This window comes from Scylla paramamosain, chromosome 7 (assembly GCF_035594125.1).
Source record: "Scylla paramamosain isolate STU-SP2022 chromosome 7, ASM3559412v1, whole genome shotgun sequence".
NCBI classification, from domain to species: domain Eukaryota; kingdom Metazoa; phylum Arthropoda; class Malacostraca; order Decapoda; family Portunidae; genus Scylla; species Scylla paramamosain.
This window is the reverse complement of record NC_087157.1, coordinates 1,651,366-1,677,500: the sequence shown is the minus strand read 5'-3', so window position 1 is coordinate 1,677,500 and position 26,135 is coordinate 1,651,366. Positions and strand designations below refer to the sequence as shown.

The following is a 26,135-nucleotide window of genomic DNA, read 5'->3' as shown; positions in this document are numbered from 1 at the left end:
TGCTTGCATGCACGTGGCGGCAGGGTCGTGAAGGCGTGGGGGGGCAGCTGCCTCAATGTGTGTGGAGGTAGTTGTCTGTATGCGGCTTGAGGAAACGGGTTGCGTGCGTGGAGCTGACGCTGCATGCCAGGGGAGCTGCAGAGGAGGGTCGAGGGTGACCCGTACCTGCGAAGGAGAGCAAAGAGGAGTGTGGGGAGAAGAGGAGGATTCTATGGCGCTAATCCACGTGATGCTCGACCACACCAGGGTGACTTTCACTTGTATAGGAATAAGCAGCTTATCTATCTACCGGAAATAAGGACAACTAATGGTGAGATCTTACAAAGTCAAAATAAAAACAAAAAGGAAAGCTTAGGAAACCATATGTGATAAGTAATGACGAAAGTAACAGAGAATGAGAATACAGTGAATAAAGACTAATTCTGAAAGATAAGAATAAGCAAGGAAAGGAGAATGTGAGGGCGAGAGAAGAGAGGAAGGGAACATGAAAGGAGAGCAGGATGTGGTACAGCCACGGAAGAGTAATGGCGTGGGCGGCCTTCATCACCACACCGCCACCGCTACCACCGCCATCACCACCACCACCACCACTACTGCCAACTCCACTAGCACCACTATCACCACCACCACAAGTCCAACCCTTCCCTCCATCACAATCACCACTGCCACAACCATCCTTATCTCCATGACCACGATAAACACAAAAAGCACTCCTTTCACAACCAGCACCACCACACTAAAAACACAACACCGTCAACACCACCACACCACTTACACCACCAAACCATGAGCATAATTCCCACTTTCACCACCACTTGCACAACCACTAACATAAGCCCCACCGCCATCACCACCACCACCACCGCCACCGCCACCAGCACCAGGCCCCGTGGACAACAGCAGTCGGGGAGCAGCAGACTTAAAGGTGTCGGCGTCAGGGGGCGACATCCAACTACCAGCACCCGAAAGGAATCACGTCCGACTTAACATGTTCGTATATTCACCCACACCTCACAAACTCCAGGTGCGGGGCGAGGCGAGGCGTGTGGGGCGACGTGAGAGTAGGGTGGGGACGAGGCGCGTGCAAGGTGAACGAACAGCAGGACAAGAGTGTGAGAGGAGTAAAATGATAGGTTAAGGGTCTATGAGGCGCTGTACAGGCTGAAGTATGGGTAGGGTGAGGAGTGAGGGGTGAGGGATGAGGGGTGAAGGTCAGAGCATCAGAGATCACTGCTCCACGATCCTCAAACTAATGAAAACAGGGGGAAAAAAAGGGGAAGGGGAAACCTGGGACTCTTCGATATTGCAAAGTACAGGGAGGTTCTTTCGCTATGTGTGTCCAGGGCGGCTGTGTGCTGGTAAGTGTGATGGGAGTGATAGGACAAGGTATGCAACTAGAGAGGAGTCCTTGTTTTTGGCAGTTAAGTGGTGTTGGTGCCGCTGCTGCTCTTAATCGAGTTGTAACTGTTCCCGTTGTTATTGGTGGTGGTGGTGGTGGTGGTGGTGGTGTTGTTGTAGGAGATATTATTATTGTTATTACTGAGATGTTATTTAATTAGTATACGTAAATGAAATATATTAGTGTAAAATATATTAATTATCGTTTCTACGATCAGTACCATTACGATCACAACTACCATCACTACTACCACTACTATTACTACTACTACTACTACCACAACCACCACAATCCTCACTACCACAAAACATGACCTACATTTACATCTCGGTCACGAAAGATCAGTTAACCTTACGTGTCTAGCCAAACGCCTCGACTTCACGCCCTTCACTTCCCTACCAAAACAAATCCTTCCCACAGACACTACCACAGTGGCCGCCTCACCCTCGCGACTACAGACACATACGCCCCAGTCCACCTACAACCGGGATACAGGTAAACAACAACACGTATCCCCGGTGTCCCATCTCGTTGGCTTTGTGGTACGAAATAAATACACGAAGTCAAAGAGCTCTTGATACACACCTTTATTTACCTGTTACCTTGCTGGCCTTTAAATATAACGAAGCGGACTGCAAGTGGACGTGTACGGTTATGTTTTAGTGCTACAATACAGCTGCCTTTACGAGATAAACAGAAAAAAGAGAGTTTGTGATGCACATTTTTATTTTGCCAATACTCTCTCTCTCTCTCTCTCTCTCTCTCTCTCTCTCTCTCTCTCTCTCTCTAACTGAACACGTGGAGGTGGTTTTATGTTACCAAGTAAAAGGTGACTCGATTTTCTATAACTTCATTTATTTTCGCGTCTGTGAAGGAAGTTTGGGGGCAACACTGATGCCAAACTTTTCCTCTGGAGGCTGACTGACGGCTGACAGGGCGAGGCTATTATAACCCCCCCCGGAATCCGGTCTAACGTAAGCTCCCTTCCCGTTCGTTCCATCACCCCAAGCCTTGTCCCTCTCTCTCCCTAAAGGGTTCTGGTGGCGGCCTACTGTTCTCATCACACACCTGATTTAGTTCCCTCGTCCCCTCGCACCTGTTCCAGCTCGCCCTGACACCTTCGTCTTGTCCCTAACCTCAATACCGATTTCTGTGTGCCCTTCCTCCCTTCCTCTTTCATTCCTTCCCTCCCTCCCTCTCCTTCTTCTTCTTCCTTCTCCCTTACCCACGCCTGCCACACACCTGCCGTTCTTCCCTCCTTCTTGTCCTGAACCGCCAAGTTTCTTTCCCGCCCCCTCGTTTCGCCTCTCTTTTTCCTGTTCCCTTCCTCCCGCTCATAGACCTGGCTGTTCCCCGTTAAACACACACACACACACACACCCTTCTCTCTCTCTCTCTCTCTCTCTCTCTCTCTCTCTCTCTCTCTCTCTCTCTCCTTTTGAGCACCTTCATGAAAAATAAAACAACTTCGGTACTCCGGCGCTGGTTCGTTCGTCAGCACCACCGCGGGAGATTTATCATCGCGCATGACTTAAGGCATCGCGCGCGCCTCCCATTCAATATCCCGGCGAGACATCCTTCCCCCGCTCCCTTCATCTCCTCGCCTATAATACCAAGTGAAAGTGAACCTCCAGGAATTTGTGGTACCTCCTCAGATCCCTCCTTCTGTACACCTCAGCAGCAGCCCTCCCTCAATGTTTACCTGAAAGTTCCCCACCCGTCCCGCCCCGGCACCCCCCTCTCTCTCTCCACCCAACACAACCTCCTGTTTCTCTCCCTCCCTCTTGGTATAGCTCCCCCGTGTTCCTCCCCCCAGCTCCCCCGTGGCCCCAGTAGCCTCCCTGGCACCATAGCCCGGAGCAGGTCCTTTGCAGCAACACAATAGGACGGGTCGGGCTAGAGAAGGCGAGAACTCTTGAAGCATCTGCCGGGAATATTGACCCTGGCCGCCCTCCTCCAGCCTCCCCAGCCTGCTCTGCCCTGCCCTGCCCTGCCCTACCCTCGCTCCTTCCCTTCCTTCACTTCCTTCCTCCTCATGGGTAATGCTTCGTCAAACACACACACACACACACACATACAGATTCTCTCTCTCTCTCTCTCTCTCTCTCTCTCTCTCTCTCTGCTGATGCCTGTCACTAACTCAGGTATTGCAGATTTGGCATAAGTATTTTTTTTCTTCCCGTCTCAGTCTGGGTCTCCTTCCATCCCACTCCTCTCTCTCTCTCTCTCTCTCTCTCTCTCTCTCTCTCTCTCTCTCTCTCTCTCTCTCTCTCTCTGGCTGGGTTGCTCGCTCGCTCGCTGGCTGGCTCACCCCTCGCCCGCCAGGTTGAATGTGCCGCTTTAATCTCAATGTGCGCCCCACTACAGCCTACTCTTATCTCTGACAATTTATCAGGCATGTTACTGATGCATCTCTCTCGTTCCTCTTCCCCATGCCACCTGCCTTCCTCCTCTTCTTTCATTATCTCTTGCCCTTTCTCTTTTCAAACCTTCTTTCTTTCTGTTTCTATATTTCTTCCTTTAACGTTCTTTCATTGCCCACAACCCACCTTACCTCAGTCTCCCTCTCTACGTATTTCCTTGTTTTGCCTTCCTGCTTTCTTTATTCGTCCTTTTTCGTCTCCCTTCTTTCATTCTTCTTCTCTGGCTGCTTCATCTTTCCATCCTCTCGTTATCCTTGTTTCCAGCATTCCTTGTCCTATTTTTCACTTCCCTGTTCTTGCTTTCTCTGCCATTGGTGTTTTTCTATCTTATTTTGTTTGTTTTCTACTTTGCTTTCTTTCTTTCTTTCTTGTATTTCCTCTTCCTTCTTCCTTCCGCATTTTTCTCTTTCATCTTTACGATTTTCTTCTTTTCTCCTCTTCCGATGCTTCACTTCAGTACTTATTCGTCTTTTTCTCTATCTCCTCTTCTGTTTCCCTAATCTATTTACATACTTCTCCCTTTATCTTCTATCTCTCTCCTCCATCTCCTTATTTTTCCCCGCGTTCTTCCCTTTTCTTTTCTCCTTTTCTCTCATTTCTTTCTCAGTATCTATTAATTTTCCCATCATTCTACTTCCCCTCTTTATTTTTTTCCTTCTTACACATTCATCGTCCTCTCTTTTCTGTCTTACTTTATAACTTTCCTTCTCTTTCCACCTTCTCTCCCTTCTTCCCTTTCCCTTTTTCTGTCTTTCCTTCTCCTTCTCCCGTTGTGCTATTTCGTTCCTATCCTTCCTCCTCCTCTTCTCTTCCTTCCCTTTCCTTCCAGCATCACCCTCCTGTCTTTCCTCTTTCTCCTTCTCCTCCTCCTCCTCCTCCTCCTCCAGTGCTATCTCGTTCCCATCCTTTTCCTTCGTCTCCTTCTCCCTCCAGCGTCACCCTCCTGTCACGGAAACATTCGGGCACAGCTGGAGTGACAAGGCGAACCAGCAATCTAAAACTACTCGTGTTGCGCTCACCTAATTAAATCGTACTTACTGAGCGTGGGTTCTGCTCGGTTTATTTCTTGCTTAAGAATATTGGGTTTTCTTCTTTTCTTCGTTCGTTCGTTCCCTGGCGGTGAAATTAGGTCAAGTTCCACCGCGTTGGAAGCTTATTGCAGGACGTTTTAATTTTTTTTTCTTTACCCTTTGGGAACATTAAAATCATTACTGCCGCCATCATCATCATCATCATCATCATCGTTGTACTCCTCCTACTCCTCCTCGGCCATTCATTCATCCATTCAAGTCACAATAACCCACCTCCAGGTTTATGTCTCGCCGTCTGCCACCTTTGCACATCGTCACTTCGTCATTTTTATAGCTGACGTACCCATAAATAACCAGCCACTACCACCACCACCACCACCACCACTAGCGTCACCCGGGCAGGCAGTCTCTCGCTCACCACTGTTACAGCCGTCATCACCTCCACCGTGCTCATAAACAGGTGGGGCCGATACAAGGTTAGGTGGAGCTGCCGATAAGCCACAGAGTCAAAATAACAAAGAGGACAAGGAAGAGAAGGAGGAAGAGGAAAAAAGGGGAACATCTCAGGATATATGAGGTTACGAGGAATGCCAAGGCGCGGGGTGAAGACAGAGGGACAGCACGGAGACAGGTAAGAATTGTGGGTATGGAACAGCAGGTAGGAGGGGACTGTCAGGAGGGGGCGAGGTGGTGATACAAAACATCGGGGGAGGGAGGCCAAGGAGGGGATGGTTTAGCTTTGGTTGGAAAGGCGGAGAGGAATTCTTAACGAGGTAGGAGGCGCAGGAAGGCGGGTGGAGGGTCGCGTGGTTAGGTTAGGCCTGGTGCGGTTCTGGCTGGCGAGATACGGGAAGGTGGATGGGAGCCTTCGTAAAAGAACGCTTGAATGGAAAGAGAATCCGAAAAGAGGTCGAAGGAATTGAAGGAAAGAGTCGGCTGCTGCTACTGAATGGATTCATATTCATATCTAGTTTACAATCCAGTCCAACTCCACAACTGGTAATCCGATTACTCCTGAAGCATTAAGAGCCGGCGAGCCGCTTATCGGACCCCAGTATTAAAAATTCGTCATTCATCAACGTTTACTGACACTTCTCATTATACGTTCAGCGAGACTAGGCACAGTATTCGGCCAGGTGTGTGTGTGTGTGTGTGTGTGTGTGTGTGTGTGTGTGTGTGTGTGTGTGTGTGTGTGTGTGTGTGTGTGTGTGTGTGTGTGTGTGTGTGTGTGTGTGTGTGTGTGTGTGTGTGTCACTGTTATGCTTAAGTTGTGGTGCCTGTGCCGCCTTCGACTGTCGCGCTTGTCACATTAAGCACACACAGCAGACATGAGTTACAGTGGCCTTGCAAGGTATCCACAACGCTTGACCACGCGATCCACTCAGCCATGGCTCACCAGTAAACAAATACACTTGCAGTGTAATGGAGGGTGTGAGTGCGTGGAGCAGCGGGGTGTCATTACCGTACAGGGTCGCAGGGAGGGAGCTGAGCGCCGAGGCACCACCACTGGGAAGTTATCGACGTGGCCCACTGCGGTAATTATAATCAAGTCAGACTGCCTTCCTCTGCTTGCCTCCTTCCCTACACTTGGACACTTTCAAGACAGCTGTTATCAGATCGCCTTTAAAAGAGGTACCATAATTTCATATCAGTTTTCCCTATCAAGAATATGGGTTCGTCTTCTCAACTGCTGTTCTGTTCCCTCAGCATAGAATATATGGGGCGTGAGAGTTGTGGCCTTCGCTGCAGGAACGAGGGGCTAGCAGTCCTGTGCTCCTGTGTGTGTGTGTGTGTGTGTGTGTGTGTGTGTGTGTGTGTGTGTGTGTGTGTGTGTGTGTGTAAACATGAGTGTGCGCTTGCTTGCTTGCTTGCTGCATGAGACCAAAACTGGTCTATGCCACACATAAATATACAAGTAGATACCTGTTTGAGGTACAACTGATGTAAGGCAAAATTCTCTTTATCGTTTTTTTAACAGACACAACATATATTTCCTCTTATGACAATAACAGAACAGTGCAATTCTTCTGTGTCATCGGTCTGTGTTGAGTACCGTACTACCTCCACCATTCTCTTATCCCCACTCCACCCTGTCTCACCCCACCTCCCCTCATCCTATTCGTACCCTGCTCGTCCCTTCCCATCACCAACACTCAGCCCCAGCCTCGATGCATGCACCGGCGCCTCTTCAGACCATATGATCAACAATGATAATCTTCCTTCAAGACTTACGACAATCTGCCCTCGGTGCCGGTCGCCTCTTGGTGCGATTTACGAGCCCAATAAAGCAGCTGCTGATATAACACTGTGATGCCTTTAAACGACGCCCGCATTAAGCGACGCTCCCACCAACTGATGTCCCCATTAACCCCACACTTTCATCAACCGGCCCGCCAGCAAGACTGACCCGCACCCGAGGAACAGGAGGAAAGGGAGGCGAGGAAGTGGGGGTGGTAATGGAGTGGTGGTGGTGGAGGAGGAGGAGGAGGAAGCGCGAGTAATGGAGTTCCCGACAAAATACAATACAGGCAGCGTTACTCCCAGACAGCGATGCCACGACCAGCCCCCGCCGCCCCTCAAGCTTGGCAAGGAAACGCGGCTCCCTGTCTTTACCACTCACCAATAATCATAAATAAGGAGGAAGGTAAATATATAAAACAACGATACTCTTGCTTGCCTGCACCCCCTCCACTCTCTCCCAGCCACGGACCAAATTTATGTTCGGACATTTAAAAATCCAATACATGGAGAGAGAGAGAGAGAGAGAGAGAGAGAGAGAGAGAGAGAGAGAGAGAGAGAGAGAGAGAGAGAGAGAGAGAGAGAGAGAGAGAGAGAGAGAGAGAGGACACAGACACCAAGAAAGGAAGATAGAGAGATAAAAGAACATGGCTCCTCTTCCCCCCCTTCCTCCTCCTCCTCCTCCTCCGGCAACTGTGAAGATACTGGTCGACAAATGGTGAGAATTTATTACAGCGTCCGATCGTTTGGCTGCCCTGGTCACCGCTCGCTAGTTTACGTGGCTGCTGTCTCAGATTTCCTGCCGCCGCTCGTGATTCTGGTGTCAAGTTCGATGCTACTAACTCCTCCTCCGACAGGCAGGCAGGCAGGCAGGCAGGAAGGCAGCGGACGGCGCGGCTGAACGAGCGAGTCCAGGAAGTGGGAGAAGAAACGCGAACTGGCGATGGTGGGAGTGACTTTTTTGCAGAATTAACATTCTTCCTTGGCTTAATGGTGATTGGGAGGCGAGGAGGAGGAGGAGGAGGAGGAGGAGGAGGAGGAGGAGGAGTGGTTGGTGGTGGTCTGGTATGTGCTTGGGGAAGATGGCGACTGTGGTAATGAGAAGAGGTAATGAGAAGCTGTGATGGTGGTGGTGGTGGGGTCACGAGGGGTGAGGAACGAGCTGTGGCGGTGATGATGATGACTCATGTGACAGTGTGTGTGTGTGTGTGTGTGTGTGTGTGTGTGTGTGTGTGTGTGTGTGTGTGTGTGTGTGTGTGTGTGTGTGCGCGCGCGGGCGCGTAGAAGGTTTCAACGACCAGAAACTCGAGTCTTGCAAGAATTAGTAAGGCAATTTGTGTAGTTGCATTTTTGTAAATGTAATCAGTATACACAATAAGTGGTCGTAATCAGACACTTGCAACAGTCAACAGAGCTTGGGTGGATGTAAAAATTTACGTTTTAAAGGGAGAAAAAGCAAAATAAGCATATTTTAGTTTCATTATCATCTTTAAAAAGAAATGCAGAACATATATTCTTTCCTTATTTTTTTCGGGGTAGCAGGTCATTCCTTCAACGGCCTCGCGCTGCAGAACTCTCTGGCCCGTGTGCAGTAAATCTGAGGCAATGGAGACCATCAGATTGGAATGAAGTCACTTTTCGGAGGCAAGCCCCGCCCATCCCCTGTCACTGGGCTGGCGAGCTTGGGCACTTGAGAGGCACCGCATATCCCACTCCATCCCTTCAATCCCTCACCCTTCCTCCTGTCCCACCTTAGTCTCACTCTCCCACCCTCGTCTTTATCTGTAATTAAACTAAAAACTTGTGTATTAACATTTCTAGCTCGTAAACTGTAGCAATGCCAACTGTAAACCAGTGCCAATATTCTAGCGTATGTTTGGAATATCATAAAGTAATGCCGCTGATTTTTCTTTCTTTGAATAGTTTGAAGGTGCTTTGCTATTAGTTTACCTGAACTATTTCGTTTACTGGATATACTTGTTCTGTACATGTTTGCCTGCACTTTCCGTATATCGGATTAAACTGGAGGAGGAATATTGGGTTGGGTCAGGACCGCGAGGAGGAAGCGAGGTGTGGTGGGCGACTCTACCGACCAGGGTGGGGCACTGCTGGTTATACGCCACACACACACAGTTCAGATATACTGTTGTTGTGTGGAAGGTACACAAAATAACACCCCAATCAACACATGCGAGAGAGAAAGACCACTAGCTAAACGAGTGTCCAGCTTGAGAAACATGCGATACCAATGAACACACTTTAATGAGAAAAAAAAAAAAAGGAGAACGCAGACTTAAGAAATGCACAGTGAAAATGAAGGGTAGGAACAGAAGCTTTACCAGACAGTCACCGGAGCAAGACAAACGTATGGGAAGAGTAAGCAGTAGCAGATCTGTTAGTCCTTACAAGGCAGTTTGTGATGAGCTACACTATCTAGAGGAGGAGACGTGGAATAATAAAGGCAGACTCATCAACGCTGGGAATGAAAGAAAACTACATGAGGGTGGATAAAACTAAAGCTGACAGCGCCATAATTTGTTTTGAGGGAGATGCGAACACTCTATCAACTATGAGAGGTGGCGAATTGCGAGGCCGCCCTCCATCCCTCTCTCCCCGCCCGCCTCCCGCCGCCCACGCTTCGATCCCTCTCCGACGAGCAATACAAAGACCCACCAACATCACTACCACCACTACCTCTTGAATCTCGCTGGTGCCTCTGACCCCTGACCTTCTACTGTGGCCGTGTGCCTCCTCCTCACCTAACAACGTGGTCCCCGTTTTTCCCGCCAGATACGGCAAGGTCAGGGAGCGCGTCAACGTGTAGTAAGACCCAAGTGTGACCTCTGTGGTTCTTGCACACGTCCCGGGTCCCAGCCTTGACCCTTGACCTCTTCGAATGTAAGAATCAATAGTTCTTCGTGGTCGCCCTGGATAAGAAATCTCAACCCTGTATTCTGCGTCTGACTGTCAGGCGCACCGCGGGAGGAGGTCATGGCGGGAGGACAGCACGGGAAGTGTGGATAAGGTAGCAGATGAGGCGGTTCTGTGGCGGGCAGGCGGGTGGACAGGCAGGCACGGGCGAACGGAATAGATACGTGGGTTAAGTTACGCACATTTGAAATTAAGGGTCGCTGGAATATCATCCACAGCAGTTATTTTTGGGATGGATCAAGAGCGGTGAGGTTGAGTTCAGTCTTCGAATCTAAGTCACCTTAACCTAACCTCAACCATCCCCAATAACAGCTGGGGTGGATACGCTTCACATGATCCAAAAATAATCATAAAGGTGTGTGAAAATAACGAAAGTGGTAAGCCGTCAGACAAGAAAACATGTCAAAACGAATACAAAAAAAGGAAAAAAGTGAACTGCAAGCTGATAAAGATAACATGACCATGACAACGATGACTGAAAGGCGAGGAGAAGTGATATGAAATAATATAAATTAAGAAATAGTAAACAGAGAGAGAGAGAGAGAGAGAGAGAGAGAGAGAGAGAGAGAGAGAGAGAGAGAGAGAGAGAGAGAGAGAGAGAGAGAGAGAGAGAGAGAGAGAGAGAGAGAGAGAGAGAGAGAGAGATTAAAATAAAAACTAATTAATACAACGACAAAAACACAAGAGATGCAGAAAATGGGGCAAAATAATGCTTAATGGAAAAAGTAACTTAGCGGAAGAAGAAAGAGCTGGATGAGTAATTAAAGCAATACATTGTAGGGACCGGGAACTTTGTTTTTCTCCCACTGAGGCACATAATGAGTTCACGCGTGGGGAGGAAAGGTCCAAACTATTCTACGTAGCAAGGGTAGAAGAGGGAAAAATAAACATACCTTTAACTCAGGTAATTAACAATCAAAATATTTCATTAAACCTTATTACGCAACCCCCCCCACCCTCTCTCTCTCTCTCTCTCTCTCTCTCTCTCATCAACAAGAACAGTATCGTATCTACAAACTACATTTACGCCTCCTACATCATCTCCCTCTCCACCTCCACCACTCCACACTACCTCCCTTCCACCTTCTCCCCTCCCTGCCCTGTCTCTCCCCTTCCACCTTCAGGCTGCCCACCACTCCTTCCCTCCCTCGACCGTCACCCAGCAACGTTAAAGGCAAGGGTCACGGTGAGGAGACATGATGATTGGCGTGGGAGGCAACTTGGAAGGCCAGCAGAGTTAAAAATCGGCGTGTATGTGTGGGTGGATGGGTGGGTGGGTGGTGGGTGTTGAGAGCCAGCAGTGGGGAGTGTGTGAGTGTAGGTGCGGGTGTTGAGGGTGTGGGGAAAAGCAGGTTGAGAGGTACTTAATGTGTGCCAGGAAGGGAAAAAAAGTGTAAAAGGAAGGGAGAACAACAAGTGCAAGAGGATGTGTGTGTGTGTGTGTGTGTTTTATTGTCTTGTGTTGAGTACTTTCTAATCAGAACGTGTTTGTGTTGCAGGTTTATCGGGATACTTATAATTGTTTTTTCTTCCTCTTTTCATTATCAAATATACAAGTGTGTGTAAAACCGTGAATTCGTTACGTTCTTAAAAATATATTTACAGAATGATTTTAGTATAATACTAAAGCTGTGGTTTGTAAATTGCTACTACTGCTCTTACTAGTGTGTGTGTGTGTGTGTGTGTGCGTTGGACTGGGTCAGTCAGCAAGGAGCAACGCACAACACAAAGACGCACACAAGGCCAAGAAGTAGAAGAGGAGGTAGGCACGCGTGTACATATTTAGATTGGATTTGTGGCGGTGGTTGTTGTGCCCAGTGAGATACTACGACACTTCTTGGAGGAAGAGGAGGAGGAGGAGGAGGATTGTTGTCATTTCTGTCAGCGTCTAAATAAAAGCACAAGACAAGGAGAAATTTTGGTAAAAAAAAAAAAAAAAGAAAGAACATTTTCCTGCTAGACTCTACAGAGATTTGTGGACACACACACACACACACACACACACACACACACACACACACACACACACACACCTACAAGGACAGACGCAGGAGTCTAGGTGATGATTATTGCACTAATATCTCTCCAGCATTATTAGAGAGGGGGAGGGAGGCGGCAGGGCGGGGGAAGGAGGGAACACTATGAATAGAAGATGAAGTAAATGATGGAAAAATAAAACACAGGCACAAAAAAAGAATGGTAAAAAGCTAATTGCCTTCCGAACAAACTAAATGAATAAAGCATTACAAAAAAAAGTAACATAATATGTAATAATGAAAGGAACTTGATAAAAGAGGTATACAAGGCATAATGCCTAAGTAAGGTGGGCGGAGGTAATTAATAAAAATAAAATTACACTGAATTATACATGCAAAAACATGATATTAGATCAATCTGATTCCATTTTAGAGAAAAATAATTGTGAAGAGAATCACATTTACTAGTACTACCACCACCACTACTATTACCGCCACCACCACGACCACGGCACTACTACTACTACTACTACTACTACTACTACTACTACTACTACTACTACTACTCCTGCTGCTGCTACTACGACAACAACAACAAAAAAAAACAGTCACAACAACAACAACAACAACAACAACAACCTTAACAATAACACCTCGACACTACATCCACAATCACAACCACCATCACCACCACCACCACAACCACCACCACGAACAACAACAAATTACTACTAGAACAACAACAACAACAACTACTACTACTACTACTATTATTACTCATGTATAGAACCAACAACGCAATTAGTCTGTTGCTGCTGCTGTTTCTGCTACTACTGCTACTACAACTACTACTATTACTACTAGGTACTATACTAAAGTCACTACATGAACTGTAGCAATACCTATATCTACTACATTTGTTACTGCTACAACAAGAACAACAACAATAAAAACAACGATTACCACGACACTAAGAAGAATAATGAGGACAGGAACTATTACGACAACTATTACAACAGCAGCAGCGACAACAACAACAACAACAGCAACAACAACAACAACAACGACCACTTCTACTACTACTACTACTACTACTACAAGCACCACCATCATTACAATAAAAAATGGACAAATACAGCATAGATTAATCACTGCAAGGCTGAAAACTGTCTGAAAAGAATTTAACAAGAATATAAAACATCCCCCCCAAAAAGAAAAAAAAATAAAAAATAAATAAATAAAAAAAAACATTGACTTCACGGACAAGAAGAAGAAAACGAGGAAGGAGGCACAGGAGGATAACGAGGAGGAAGAGGAAGAGGAAGAGGTAGAAGAGGGGGAGGAGGAGGACGAGGGAATGAGAGAAGTAGCAGCAGTTAGTTGATATTCTTACTACTACTATAACTACTACTACTGTCACCAACATTCCCCAATACGCACCCCACCACCCCCGCACACACAAACACACACGGGGAATCACAGAGGGCATCGCTAGATCCGAAAATGAGCGTCATCTTAGCAAGTCCAGATGGGGATGGCGGGGCGCTGGTGAGCCTCCGCCACAGACAAATGGTTGACGTGAATGGGCGCCCGTCTCGTCAGTGGGGCGTGCATGCAAACACAGCGAGATGCGCCAAAGTCAAGACGAGAGTGACAGGTGACGGGAGGAGGCGCTGCTGAAGAAGAGGAGAGGAGAGGAGAGGAGAGAGAGGAAGGAGAGGGATGGGAGCATGAAGAAAGACAGGCAGGCAGACATGCAGGCAGACAGGCCGGCAGAGAGGTCTCAGGTTTGGCTGATGGAGTGTGATCCGTTCTAGGGGCACGAAGCTTATTCTCTCTCTCTCTCTCTCTCTCTCTCTCTCTCTCTCTCTCTCTCTCTCTCTCTCTCTCTCCATTTCCGCAATAAGTCAGTCTTTTCGATCTATTACCAGGAAAGGAAGTGCCTCTGATTTCCTTTGTGTTCACTGTCGTGTGTTCAATTCCTGCTGATCTTGTCTCAGCTTTTTTTCATAATTTTTCAATCAGATTAGTTACAGTCACCTTTAACCTTTTACAATTTCTACAAGTTTTGCAGTACGTAACTTTGTCCTTTGAATTGTACGAAATTTACCTTAATTTTCTCTTTGTATTCTGCTTTGCTTTCTTTTCACCCCCACTTGTAACCTCCTCACTCTGCTCTACCTGCCTCCTCTCCACCCTTAACCTTTTCAGCGGACGGCGCCCCCTTCCCATCCCCCCCCCCTGACCTACAGTAATCACAGCTGTCTGACTCAGGTGAGTTCCTTACCTGGGGTCACATTATTAATGAGTCTAGTCGCTGCAACGAGACCTGCAGTGTGAGGTGTTTCCGGAGTGATTAAAGGGCAGATAGGTGCACTGTACATGAGTGGTGTGGGGGATGTACAACCATGAAATACAGAAATGAGTTTACAAAAAATGAGATAGGGTACAATACTCTCTCTCTCTCTCTCTCTCTCTCTCTCTCTCTCTCTCTCTCTCTCTCTCTCTCTCTCTCTCTCTCTCTCTCTCTCTCCCCTCCCCCCCAGCACAAGACACTTGAACTTTTCCGTCAGTGTTGTCGTCCAGAAGCGGCCCTCCTCCCCCTGCTGCCCTCCCATCACCCACCCCAAGCTCTTCTTTTACCTTTAATCGGTGACATTTCTGCGTCCCGCCACCTGCCAACGGTGCGGGGGGCGTCTTGGGGCGGGGAAGGGCGGGGTGAAGGGATAGGAGCGGCGTACTAGTGAGTAAAGGATTGCCAAGGTGAGAGCAAAGGTCGCAAAGGTGGAGGAAATGAAGGTAAAAAGAGGAAGGAGGAGGAAAAAGAGAAGGAATGGATGAAGGGGATGAGGAGGAAGAAGAAAATTAGTGGTAGGTATTGGTAATAAGATGAAGATGTGGAGGAGGAGGAGGAGGAGGAGGAGGAGGAGGAGGAAGATGAGGAGGAGGAGGAGGAGGAGGAGGAGGAGGAGGAGGAGGAGGAGGAGGAGGAGGAGGAGGAGGAAAAGGCAAATGGAGAGCAAGAGCCAGAGGAAAAGGAAGAGGAAGAGGAGGAAGTTGGAAGGTCCTGAGAGCGAAACATGAAAGGGAGAAGGAAGCGATTTACTTGAATTTAAACAAATACAGAAATAAACAAGTAAACACCTCCGCCATCTTGCTTATTTGTCAATTAGGTACACTCTACTCTACATACATAAGCTTAACTTCAGAGAAAAAAAAAAAAAAACACAGAAAACAAGCCAAATCGGAAGGTAGCCACAGGAAGCAGGCGAATGAATAAACAGACAGATAAATAAACAAATAATGTGAGCAAAATAGCACAACGCGCGAAATAAGAGCCAGCGGAAGAGGAAGAGGAAAAGGAAGTGGACTTTCTTTTTTCCCCTGTGGAGGCGACGCGGCCCCAGGAGGAAGGTGTCAGGACAGTAAAATAGGTGGTCATTGAGGGGCCGTGGGAGGATCCGGTCTTTGTGTGTGTGTGTGTGTGTGTGTGTGTGTGTGTGTGTGTGTGTGTGTGTGTGTGTGTGTGTGTGTGTGTGTGTGTGTGTGTGTGTGTGTGTGTGTGTGTTTTAGAGAATATGACTGAATGAGATAAAGTAAGAAGATGAGGGAAAGAAGGGTGTGTGTGTGTGTGTGTGTGTGTGTGTGTGTGTGTGTGTGTGTGTGTGTGTGTGTGTGTGTGTGTGTGTGTGTGTGTGTGTGTGTGTGTGTGTGTGTGTGTTTTATGCCATTAAAAAGTGCGATGATCATTGCCTGTCTTCGAATCCATGAAGATATATTAGATAAAGAGTGAAATCTCTCTCTCTCTCTCTCTCTCTCTCTCTCTCTCTCTCTCTCTCTCTCTCTCTCTCTCTCTCTCTCTCCCTCTCCCTCCTAGCCCCTCAGGTAACACCTCTTTTCTCCCCTTACAAATCTCTGATATACGACCCCGCTGGACCTAATCTACATGACCGGGAGAGCTTTTTTACACTTTCCAGTACATAATTCCTTCCACCTCCCGTAAAAGGAGCTGAGGATAAATGCAGATTGTGTCTAATGGAAAACGTAAACACAGCGCGCAGAGAATTTAATTTGGAACATAAAGGAAGAGTGGCGGTGCGTCTCCTGCGTGGGGATCGTCATCGTCACACCAGGCCTGGTTCTCGCTCCCCGGGGCACAGCAGGGAAAGACGACAACGACCACGAGGAAGGGAAGGAGGAAGCACATGCAACCCGTGCATTAGCGAGTAGGTAAGAGAACATCGTCCTTTTCTCCTCCTAGAATTAGGGTCTCACTTGCCGGGAGAGTGACTACGGGGACCAAAAGGAGCAATTACTGGTCTTGGGGATGGTAGGGAGGAGAAAAGGGAAAGAGGATGAAAGTGGGAGAAGGAGAGAGGCGAGTCATGTGGAGAAGACGAGAACCTCCTCCGCGACAAAACACCTGCGGGAGGCGAGTGCGTGGGGGACGCGGCAGATCAAGGCAAAATTTTTCATTTCTTTCCTTCCACTTGTTGCTTTGTTATGATGCGTTTTTACGCTCCTGCCTGCCTGACTGTGGGACGTGGGAGTTGCCAACATTCTCTTGAGCTCATTTTGCAAAGTGTTTTCTTTTCTGCATTTCTTTCACTTATCCTGACACATTTGTAATTACGTTCATTATCAGTCGCCGATGTTACAATTAACATTCAAACTTTCCTCGAAGAAGACTTCAGAAAGTCGATCACAACTCTCACTTCCATCGCCTCTCAAAGCACCACGTCACCAAATATTTCAGACTCCATAACGTATTTTCCCAGCGGACGACTACAAAAAATAATATTACACAACACTTAGGGTTCCATTAGAGAGCCATCAGACCCATGTCCCGTGGGCCTATTAAGTATACTAAGTACTTGCAAAAATTGGTCCTTAACAGGGTTGATGCTTAGCACTTTGCTGCCACATCACAGGTTATAAGAGGAGATGGGGACGCAGCGGCTCTCAGGACACGATAACTTAAAGGGGGAGGCGACGAGGTGGTGAGGCGAGGAGCGTAGGGGTGACCTGTCGAGCTCATAAAGGAGAAGCTGATGTACGGGAGGTGTAGCCAAAGTGTGTGAACAGATCCCCAGCTAAGTGTTGCCATAGGTGAGGGAGATAATTATGTAGGACATAATAATGAAGCCTAGGTTGTGACCATATATTACCAGTGCGTGGACTAGAAACCACCGTGAACATACATGTAACCCAGTGGATAAGGTAAAGACAATGTAGCCACGGGTGTAAGGGTTTTAAAGAGGTGAACACTCGACACAAAACAGTCAGGTCTCGTTCGGAAGTGTCTCACTAAAGTGTAAGTCGATGAGGAAGCAGAGTATGCTACACTTGTAGAGATACGTAGTTAAGTGTAGCCAGTGTCTTATGTAACAAGTACCTCTGGAGCACAAAGAGGTGTAACCAGAGAGTGTGGGGGGGGACGTGTGAAGCAGCAGAATGGAGGCAGAGTGGTGTGGCTGTGGCGTGACCCAGAAGCCGCGAGACTAATGTTTAGTGGAAGGGAAGAGGTGAGACGTTAGACGTGATGAGACAGCGTGAGTTATCCAGGTGGTGTGAGGAGAGTGACGGATGTGGGAAGCGTGGAAGGAAGGCCGGGTGGAGTGAACTGAGGCTGGCAGAAAGTAGGGCAGAGTGGAGAGGAGGAGTCGCTCTGGTGATGGAGAGGAAGGAGAGGAAGGAAGGAAGGAGAAGGGTATTCAGAGTATACTTGAAGGAAGGCGGGCTATCGACCTGGCGATTGTTTCTCTAGGATCATAGACAAAGATGTGGGTCGTGACGGGCACTCTTGACGTCTTTTTAAACACGCCAATAATTAAAGGGGTCATCTGATGGTCCAATAACACAAAGAAGGTACAAGTGGCGCGGCTACAATGAGGCGAAGGAACAGGTACTACGAGGAGCCTTCACGCGCACCTGCTGTCGTACTTAAGCGTACTTCACTCTTCACTTTTAACGAGAATATTTACTCTTAACTTGTATGACAATTACGAAAAATACTTAAAACTTCACATTTTAATGTTCCAATGCTATAGGGATATTGCTACTTATTAAAACTTGAAAATACTTATGAATTTATCTCGGTATTGAAAAGTAACAGTACAGAAGAACAGAGGCACGATGAACCTGACTCCATGGCTTCAATCTCCGGCGGGAGAGCAACAACTTTTTACCGTGACGAGATGTAACAAAAAGATGACAAATAATCATAAGAGCTGACGTATAATTAATATGGAGTATAAGGAGAAAATAGCCTAAAAATGCATGTATATATATTTTTTTTTTCAAGAATTTAAAAAGGCACTTGTAACTTAACAACAACAATTAATTACTGGTTGTTTACATTCTATAATTGCTTACGGTTATGGCCTCTGTGCTCTCATGCCACACACAATTGAAGCTGAACGGTCAGTCGGTGTAAAGCATCTTTTCTACATTTTCTACCATCGACTCCCTTTCATCACCACCATCTTTCCTTCACCACACATATGAAATGCCTCGAGATACTCCTCAGCACGGGATGATGAAAAATAAGGCAATCTGCAGCCGCCACTTCGTCTGCCAATGTTCGCAGCCTTCCACGTCCCGCCCCCCGCTTCTCCCTCAACTGACTTCGCTTCCCACGACTCACTCCTTTTCGCACGCCGGCTGATCATCCCTTGCCTCCTCCACCGTCAGCTTCTGCTATCAGGAGGGGATTATTACTACCCTCTCTCGCAGCTCCTCTCTTTCTCTCACAGATCGAACGTTTGGTTAAGTTGATTTTCCACAATAGAAGTCGACATAATTTTCTCTTTATAATCTGACTCCATCCTGATTAGACTCGTAAGCCCGTGATCCCTTGCCGCCCTCTACCATGCAACCTTGCCAGCCTCACCAGCCTCCCAAGACTCCTTGCCCTCCAATCTTGCCACACCACACTCCACAAACAGCCTCACGTTTCACCTCGCCTCTTCATCTCTCGTCCTTAATTTGCCATAGGGTTGTGAGTTCGGTAATTATATGCGGATAGTTGAGGTCTCAGCTATCACTGGATTATTGCAAACCTGGGTCTTGCCTCCCCTTTATGCTTCCCTCTTCTCCTTTCCTTTATCCTTCTCTTTCTCCTCTTCCTCTCGTTCCTCTCTTGTAATCCCCATGACTCATTCTCTCTCTCTCTCTCTCTCTCTCTCTCTCTCTCTCTCTCTCTCTCTCCTCTCCTCTCTCTCTCTCTCTCTCTCTCTCAGAAACACCCGGAATTCAATAAAGGTGTAAAGCGATGAGGATATTCAAGCTCGTATAAAATATTTAAGATGTGTATTGGAGAGGAAGAGGTGTTTGGGAGTGAGCAATATTACCAAGGCGCTGCTGCTGAGGGGGTGAGGCGAGGCGAGGCGAGGCGAGGCGGGGTGAAAAACTGCGGTGGTGTGGATTCTACTGGATATGTGATGTCGTATGAAGACGTGACTCGTATAGATGTAGTGAGAGCAACGTGACCTCCCTCGGGTTATTCACTACTGTCAGCGGGGATAAATCTTACACTATGCTGCGAGAGAGAGAGAGAGAGAGAGAGAGAGAGAGAGGAGAGAGAGAGAGAGAGAGAGAGAGAGAGAGAGAGAGAGAGAGAGAGAGAGAGAGAGAGAGAGAGAGAGAGAGAGAATGTCGTTGAGAAATGGTTTGCTGTGAGGAGACGGTGAAACAAATCTAAAATTGAAAAAAAAAGTGAAAAGAAAATTAAATAAGCGGAGATTGAGAGAGAGAGAGAGAGAGAGAGAGAGAGAGAGAGAGAGAGAGAGAGAGAGAGAGAGAGAGGAGAGAGAGAGAGAGAGAGAGAGAGAGAGAGAATTACATAAAACTATAAACCATAGGAACCAATAGGAATTTATTTAAACCACAGAGAAATTAAGAGGACAAACAAGATGCCTGTCTTTTAACTCACGCTGCAGATTATCCTCACATCCTTCCATGACGAAGACAAAGGACAGGCGACCGTCACCCAAAGATTTTGCGAAAGGAGACTCGAATTTCCCGCGGACCGTCTCCTGATTAGTGAACGTTCCTCCACAGAATCTTTCCGTGACTTACATATTACGGGAGAGAGAGAGAGAGAGAGGAGAGAGAGAGAGAGAAGAGAGAGAGAGAGAGAGAGAGAGAGAGAGAGAGAGAGAGAGAGAGAGAGAGTGAGAGAGAGGGCACATAGGTTTTCTTCAAGGTCAAGGCGTCATAAATAATCTTTCCGGCGCGGCATTAAGGGTAATCTGGGCCGGGCGTGACTGAGGTGCCGCGGTGACCTGAGGGAGGCGCGGACCCGCTGCTCTGGGGACGCCGCCCCCAGACACTCCATTCAGGAGAGGGGGGGAGGGGAGCAGCAAAAAGCGACAAAATTGGAAAGGATGCAAGACCAAAGTGAATAACCTTATTTGTCACAAGGACAGAGAAATTAAGATAGCGTTGTAAAGAGTGATAAATTAGAGCATTAATTCAGGTACACGCACTCACTCATCCCCCCCACCACTACCCTACACACTTCTCTCATAAAAAAAAAAGACTAGGTGTAATAATGTTCATGTATTAAAACAAAAACATACGTCACCATCATGATTACGAAATATCATTAAACACTCTGCGGAGGAAGGGATGGATGGAGGGAGTGAGGGAAAGGAGTGGAGAAACAGAATGAAAGTTAATAATAAACAAGAAGAAAAGGTGCTAAAGGGAGGCATGTCAAACAATCGAACAGCCTTTCATCAAAAATTGTCGGAAGAAAATCGCCTGATGATGATCGGGAAGGACGGACCATCCTCACGGTTCAAACTGTTACAGAGGGAATGGTGAACCTCATTGCTATTAAGGTCACGCCACGTCGTCGCCTATCTCACACAGCAGCCCCTCATCGCCTCCTGCCTCACGGAAAGCCCCACTAAGCACTTCCCGACGCTTGTCTTCGCCACGCAGCACTTTTAAACTGCATTATTGTTATTATATATATATATATATATATATATATATATATATATATATATATATATATATATATATATATATATATATATATATATATATATATATATATATATATATATATACATATATATATATTTATTTATTTATTTTTTTTTTCGGGTAGATCGCGCTACGAGTGAAAGACGCGCCTCAGCTTGTGTGTCTATTAGTGGAAGCGCTTGGCGGGTCAGCGGGTCGCGGCGCCCTTGGCCAGGCGGGGCACGTGTCTCGCCGCAGCAGCCAGACGCCGACACGCTCCAGAGGCGGCAGGGAAGGGGGGGAGAAGGGTCCATGGAGGGTTAACCAGCCTCTCACATACACACTAGGAAAAATGTACGAGTAAAGAAATAATACAAAATAAGGCAAGACAAAAAGCCTAACATTTTAACCATTTCCCAAGGAAGGAAGTGACGGTAATGTTTTCATGTGTCTCTTTTTGCGCCCTCCCTCAAGACGGTCCGATAATGGCAGCATATATCTGCTGGCGGCACGCCGATCTCCAGCAGGGTTGGACGTAGCAGCTGGGCGGGTCACACCTAGCAGCGTGTTACCAAAACAAAAGTCAAAGGGTGACATAAAGGTCAGGGAAACATTTCCGTTCTAACGTTCCATGAAAAAAAAAAAAAAAAAAAAAAGTAGTTCATGAAGACTGAAATTGGCTTGAAATTATTTATCAGTGTTTTGATTCACGCCTGATGGCGGCGCCAGTCTTTTTTTGCCATTAGTTTTATGATCCTCGCGGTGTTGCAGCTTTAAGAACACACACATAAAACAAATGTTGTCGAGCTCTGCTGACAGTTTTTTTCCTCAGGTCATTATGTAACCCTCATGAATTTCTTCATAAAATGTACCCTTGAAAGCTTTCGGTATTGATGTACTACAATCCAATTAAAAGCAGCAACCCTCCCCCTCTTTCCCCTGTGCCAGTCTTTAAGCCAACCTTCAAGCTCTCCGTTTAAAAATACACTTCAGGACACAAAAGCCGTGTTTCGTTTTAATGAGAATCTACGGCTGGCCGGCACAGCCCCAATGAATGAGACCCGATCTGGCGCCTTGATGCTGATGCCACACTATACTTCCATTCAGTCTTTCCTCATTCACTTTTCCAAACACTGTCACTCCCTCCCAAGTCTTTGAGCAGAATTAAAATCTACTATGCGTATCTTTCCGATAGACGACAAAGTCAGCATCTGGGAGTGAGACGGATACCTGAGCAGAAAACCTTTGATGCCTCAATATCAAGCCAACCAAGCATGTTATTAGACCCTTCAAAGTTTATTGGATTATGGCGGTGAGTAATATTATTGTGGAAAATACAAAGTGTTGCACTATTTCATGGTGCAACGACATAACAGACTTGAGGAAGATTTGGTAAACTTGAACAACAAAATAACAATTTCAAGGGAAAAAATGCCAAAAACTTCCATCAGTAGAGTTCGGGTAACCTTCCATCGCCTCTTAAGCAGATTGCTGGAGTAGAAATACTTTGGCAATCAGGTGGAAAGGACGGCCAAGCGCACCCGAGGAAGTGGCCTCAACTTGGCGTGCTTGTGTCTGTCGCCTGTGTTAGTTTGGCCCTTGAAGGAAACACGAACAGGTTTCCCAATCACGATGGAAAACTTCTTCACTCAAATACTTAGAAGTTGACACATTGCTGTTTTTATTTACGACTTTCACCGTTAATGGAGAGAAAAGAAAGGAAGTGCATCAACTCCACTAGTCTCGCGCACACGCACACACACACACACACACACACACACACACACACACACACGCACACAGCATGCAGCAACAACACACTTCCCTCCCTCTCACATGCACGTCTGGAGTTCGGACAGAAATATCCTGACCATCATCCCAACTATAATTTATCTGGGAAGCTATTTTGGCTCCCTCTCTTTATCTTAGCCCGCCCCCAGCCCCGAGAGTACTCGTAATGTTAGGGACAGCAGGACACTTACTAGAAGAGGAGACACAAGAGAAAGCGCGTGAGAAAAATACAAATTAAGTCGAGGTTCTAAGAAGAGCTTGACATAGGGCATCACAAACACTTGACATCCGTGGGTAAACTTAACTTGATCTTGTGTTCGTGCGTGGTCAACAATACAGGAAAGCGTCTGAACTTGTATCTAATTCACCACATACAAGCAACAAATACAAGTCTCCCTCTGCTTCTTGTTTAACCTTCAACCTTTAAAGCTCGGTGGGTGTGCAACATTACTATTCCTAGTACTTGCTCCACTGCACCACCAAGGTGAGGGAGGAAGGTTGGGGCGAGCCAGGCCGTCTTTAGAAGTGCAGTGTCCAAGAATTTTAGGAAGACTAGCTTGAGAGAGAGAGAGAGAGAGAGAGAGAGAGAGAGAGAGAGAGAGAGAGAGAGAGAGAGAGAGAGAGAGAGAGAGAGAGAGAGAGAGAGAGAGAGAGAGAGAGAGAGAGAGAGAGAAAGCAATGTCGTCTTTCAAAACCGCAGGGAAACATACCCTTACTATCAAATACAGAGGTAATACTGGCATCAATGATGATCTCGTTCTTTTTTATTTTCCGAACTGGATTCATCGAGATGCCACCCACCACAAACCAAAGACATGGTGCAGGTGTTGGTAAAAATTATGTAATATGTATTTATATCCACAAAGTTGTCTTACTATAAAGACAACCCACCTATTTCCAAGGGCTCCCCACAAATCTGTGACAGGATTGCACTTAAACTTGCCTCTTTATGTCTCAGTTTGTCTCAATTTTTTTCAGTTGTGGATGGACTTTGTAATGATTTTCAATTATGTCTCGTTATTTTATGAAGTAAAAAGTTTTATTAAGCAAAAAGAAAAAAAAAATGTATATCAGGAAATTTGTTTTCAGTAAAGGGCACTTTGAACTCTTGCGTGAAACATCACTCAGTCCTCAGCTCCTAGGAGGCCCCCGGCACGCCCCCAGGGGAGCGAGGCGAGAAAAGGAGCTCTGTACACGGTTGTCGAGACTCTGGGAAGAAGGGCCATAGTGGGTCTCCCGCCCCGAGGCGAGGGACAAGGGATTCTAGAAGTAATATTTTATATATATATATATATATATATATATATATATATATATATATATATATATTATATATATATATATATATATATATATATATATATATATATATATATATATATATATAAATATATATATATATTACTTGTTATGAAAGCTCATCGCCTGAATTGTGATGAACCTGACTTACACGAGAGGGAAAAAAAAGAAAAAAATCTTGCTGATCATTGAGGTGATGCATCCACACGCTGTTTTTCATCACGTCACATGGAGGAAGTTGACAGCGATATCTTGTGCCAGGGCTTAGTCTGTCACGTGGGCGTGTGGGTGTGCCACATAGGGCTATTGATCCTGCCGCCCACAACGATACGAAAGTGACTGAGAACTGGAGAAACCTATGAGCCTGAGTAAAGTGGATGAAGTGGGCGGAGGAAAAGATGGATGACTGCCAAAATCAGCCATTGTAACTTAGTACGCAACGACTGTGATCGTTTCCGGGAAGCCAAGCAACACTAAATTTTGTGAGGGAGTCTTCCTGACAGTTGTTACCCACCTGAGCTGTGAGACTCGTACACCTCAGAAGTTGTTGTAGTGACCCTGATAATGGTGTGGGTGGTTCTCATGCCCCTGAACAATGATGGCCTCCCTGCACGTCAAGCCCCCTGCTCATGATTGCGTCCCGAGAGTAGCGGCTTTAAGAATGTCGCCCGCGGTTCTCCCTCGGTCGGAATGATGGATACAACCAACGAGTCACCTCCTCAGTGCCAATGGAAAGTGACACGTGACGAGGTGATAGCTAGTTTGCCTGTGTGACAGTGGGTGTTTGGGCTGCTGTACCATGCAGGAACCAACCTACCCTGAGAGCTGCTGCTGGTGATCGGAGCTCTCGTAGGATTTGTTGGACTTGGATTCTTTTTGACGGCTCTGCTGATGTGCCTTGTCGTCTCGGGCGTCGCCGGAGCCCCGGAATAAGAAGCGAGGCACGGGGAACGTGAAGAAGGACATGGACATGGCTGCCGGGCGGCTTGGCGGTGGTGGCGGCGGCCGGCAGCTGCAGTAGATCACCGGCCCCTCTCACACACCCGCGGGGCCCACTAACCCATCACCCCGGGGCTGGCTCTCCCCGCCCCTGCCCTTACACTCACACCCCGGGGCCTGCCTGCCTCCTCCCCGCCTCACACCCTAGAATACCCGTGGGGGCACGACACTGGGGCCGGCTCACAGGGACACTGGCGGGCGTGAGGTGGGCGGACTGTGGGCGGACTGGCGAGGGACGGGCGGTGGGCCATGGTGGGCGGGGCACACAAGGGCAACACACATTGCACGGTGTCAACACTGGGCCTCTGAAGGGCGTCACTGGTGGCCCAGGGCTACATGAGCACCTGCCACTGCTACAACACACTAGCACTCGCTGGTAGCTTGCTCGGTGCTGCCGCCGCCGCTACCGCTGCCGCTACTACTGCTGCTACTGCTGCTGTTGCTGCTGCTGGTGGTGCTGCTGATGGTGCTGCTGCTGTTGCTGCCGCTGCTGCTGCTGCTGCTGATACTGCTGCTGCTGCTGCTGCTGCTGCTGCTGCTGCTGCTGTTGCTGCTGCACTCTCTTCAACTACTGGCACACCTATAGAGGGAGCCAGTCTGGTCTCCATCAGTGAGCCACCTTTCCCCCGCCCAACAGCGGTGGTGGCTGTGGTGGGCGTCGTGGGCGTGCGAGAGGGCGTGCGGGCGGCGGCACAACACACACACACATACACACACACACGCGGGACAGCGGGCGGACGCGACGGAGGCACCAGCCCGAGTGGCTCCCCCGCGCCGTGCCGAGTCTGGCTGCCCCCCTCCCTCCTCCCGCCCTCCTTGCCACCACTCCTGACCACGCACACACGCACACGCACGCCACCACCTCCCCCTACTGTACACCACCGGCCCTGTACAGGCTAATAGTGTACACCAGCCTTTGTATATATAACCAGGACCACCGCACGCTGCCACCGTGCGAGACTGAAACTGCTCACGCCGCCGCCGTCGCACCAACAGGTCACTCCACAGCCACCAACGTCCTCATGTTTCCACGCTGCCGCCCTCGTCCCGCCACAGCGTGCACTGCCTCACT

The 26,135-nt window shown here is 47.6% G+C and overlaps 1 protein-coding gene across 4 annotated transcripts in view; it reads right to left on the bottom strand.

Moving 5' to 3' along the window:
- The window catches only part of LOC135101885 (potassium voltage-gated channel protein Shaker-like), a 121,918-nt gene extending 96,093 nt beyond the window's left edge, over window positions 1–25,825 (bottom strand). The window contains exon 1 of one of the 4 annotated variants that reach the window (XR_010269426.1): window positions 1–173. This exon is cut by the window's left edge and continues 45 nt beyond it. Coding sequence is in view for 3 of the 4 variants with exons in the window: in XM_064006196.1 (XP_063862266.1) it covers window positions 24,882–25,036 (155 nt within the window). In the remaining variant the exon portion in view is untranslated. Of the gene's footprint in view, window positions 174–24,881 lie in introns of those variants that run through there. The other 3 variants (XM_064006196.1, XM_064006195.1, XM_064006194.1) reach the window with 3 other exon arrangements.
- Between the last annotated feature and the right edge of the window lie 310 nt (window positions 25,826–26,135).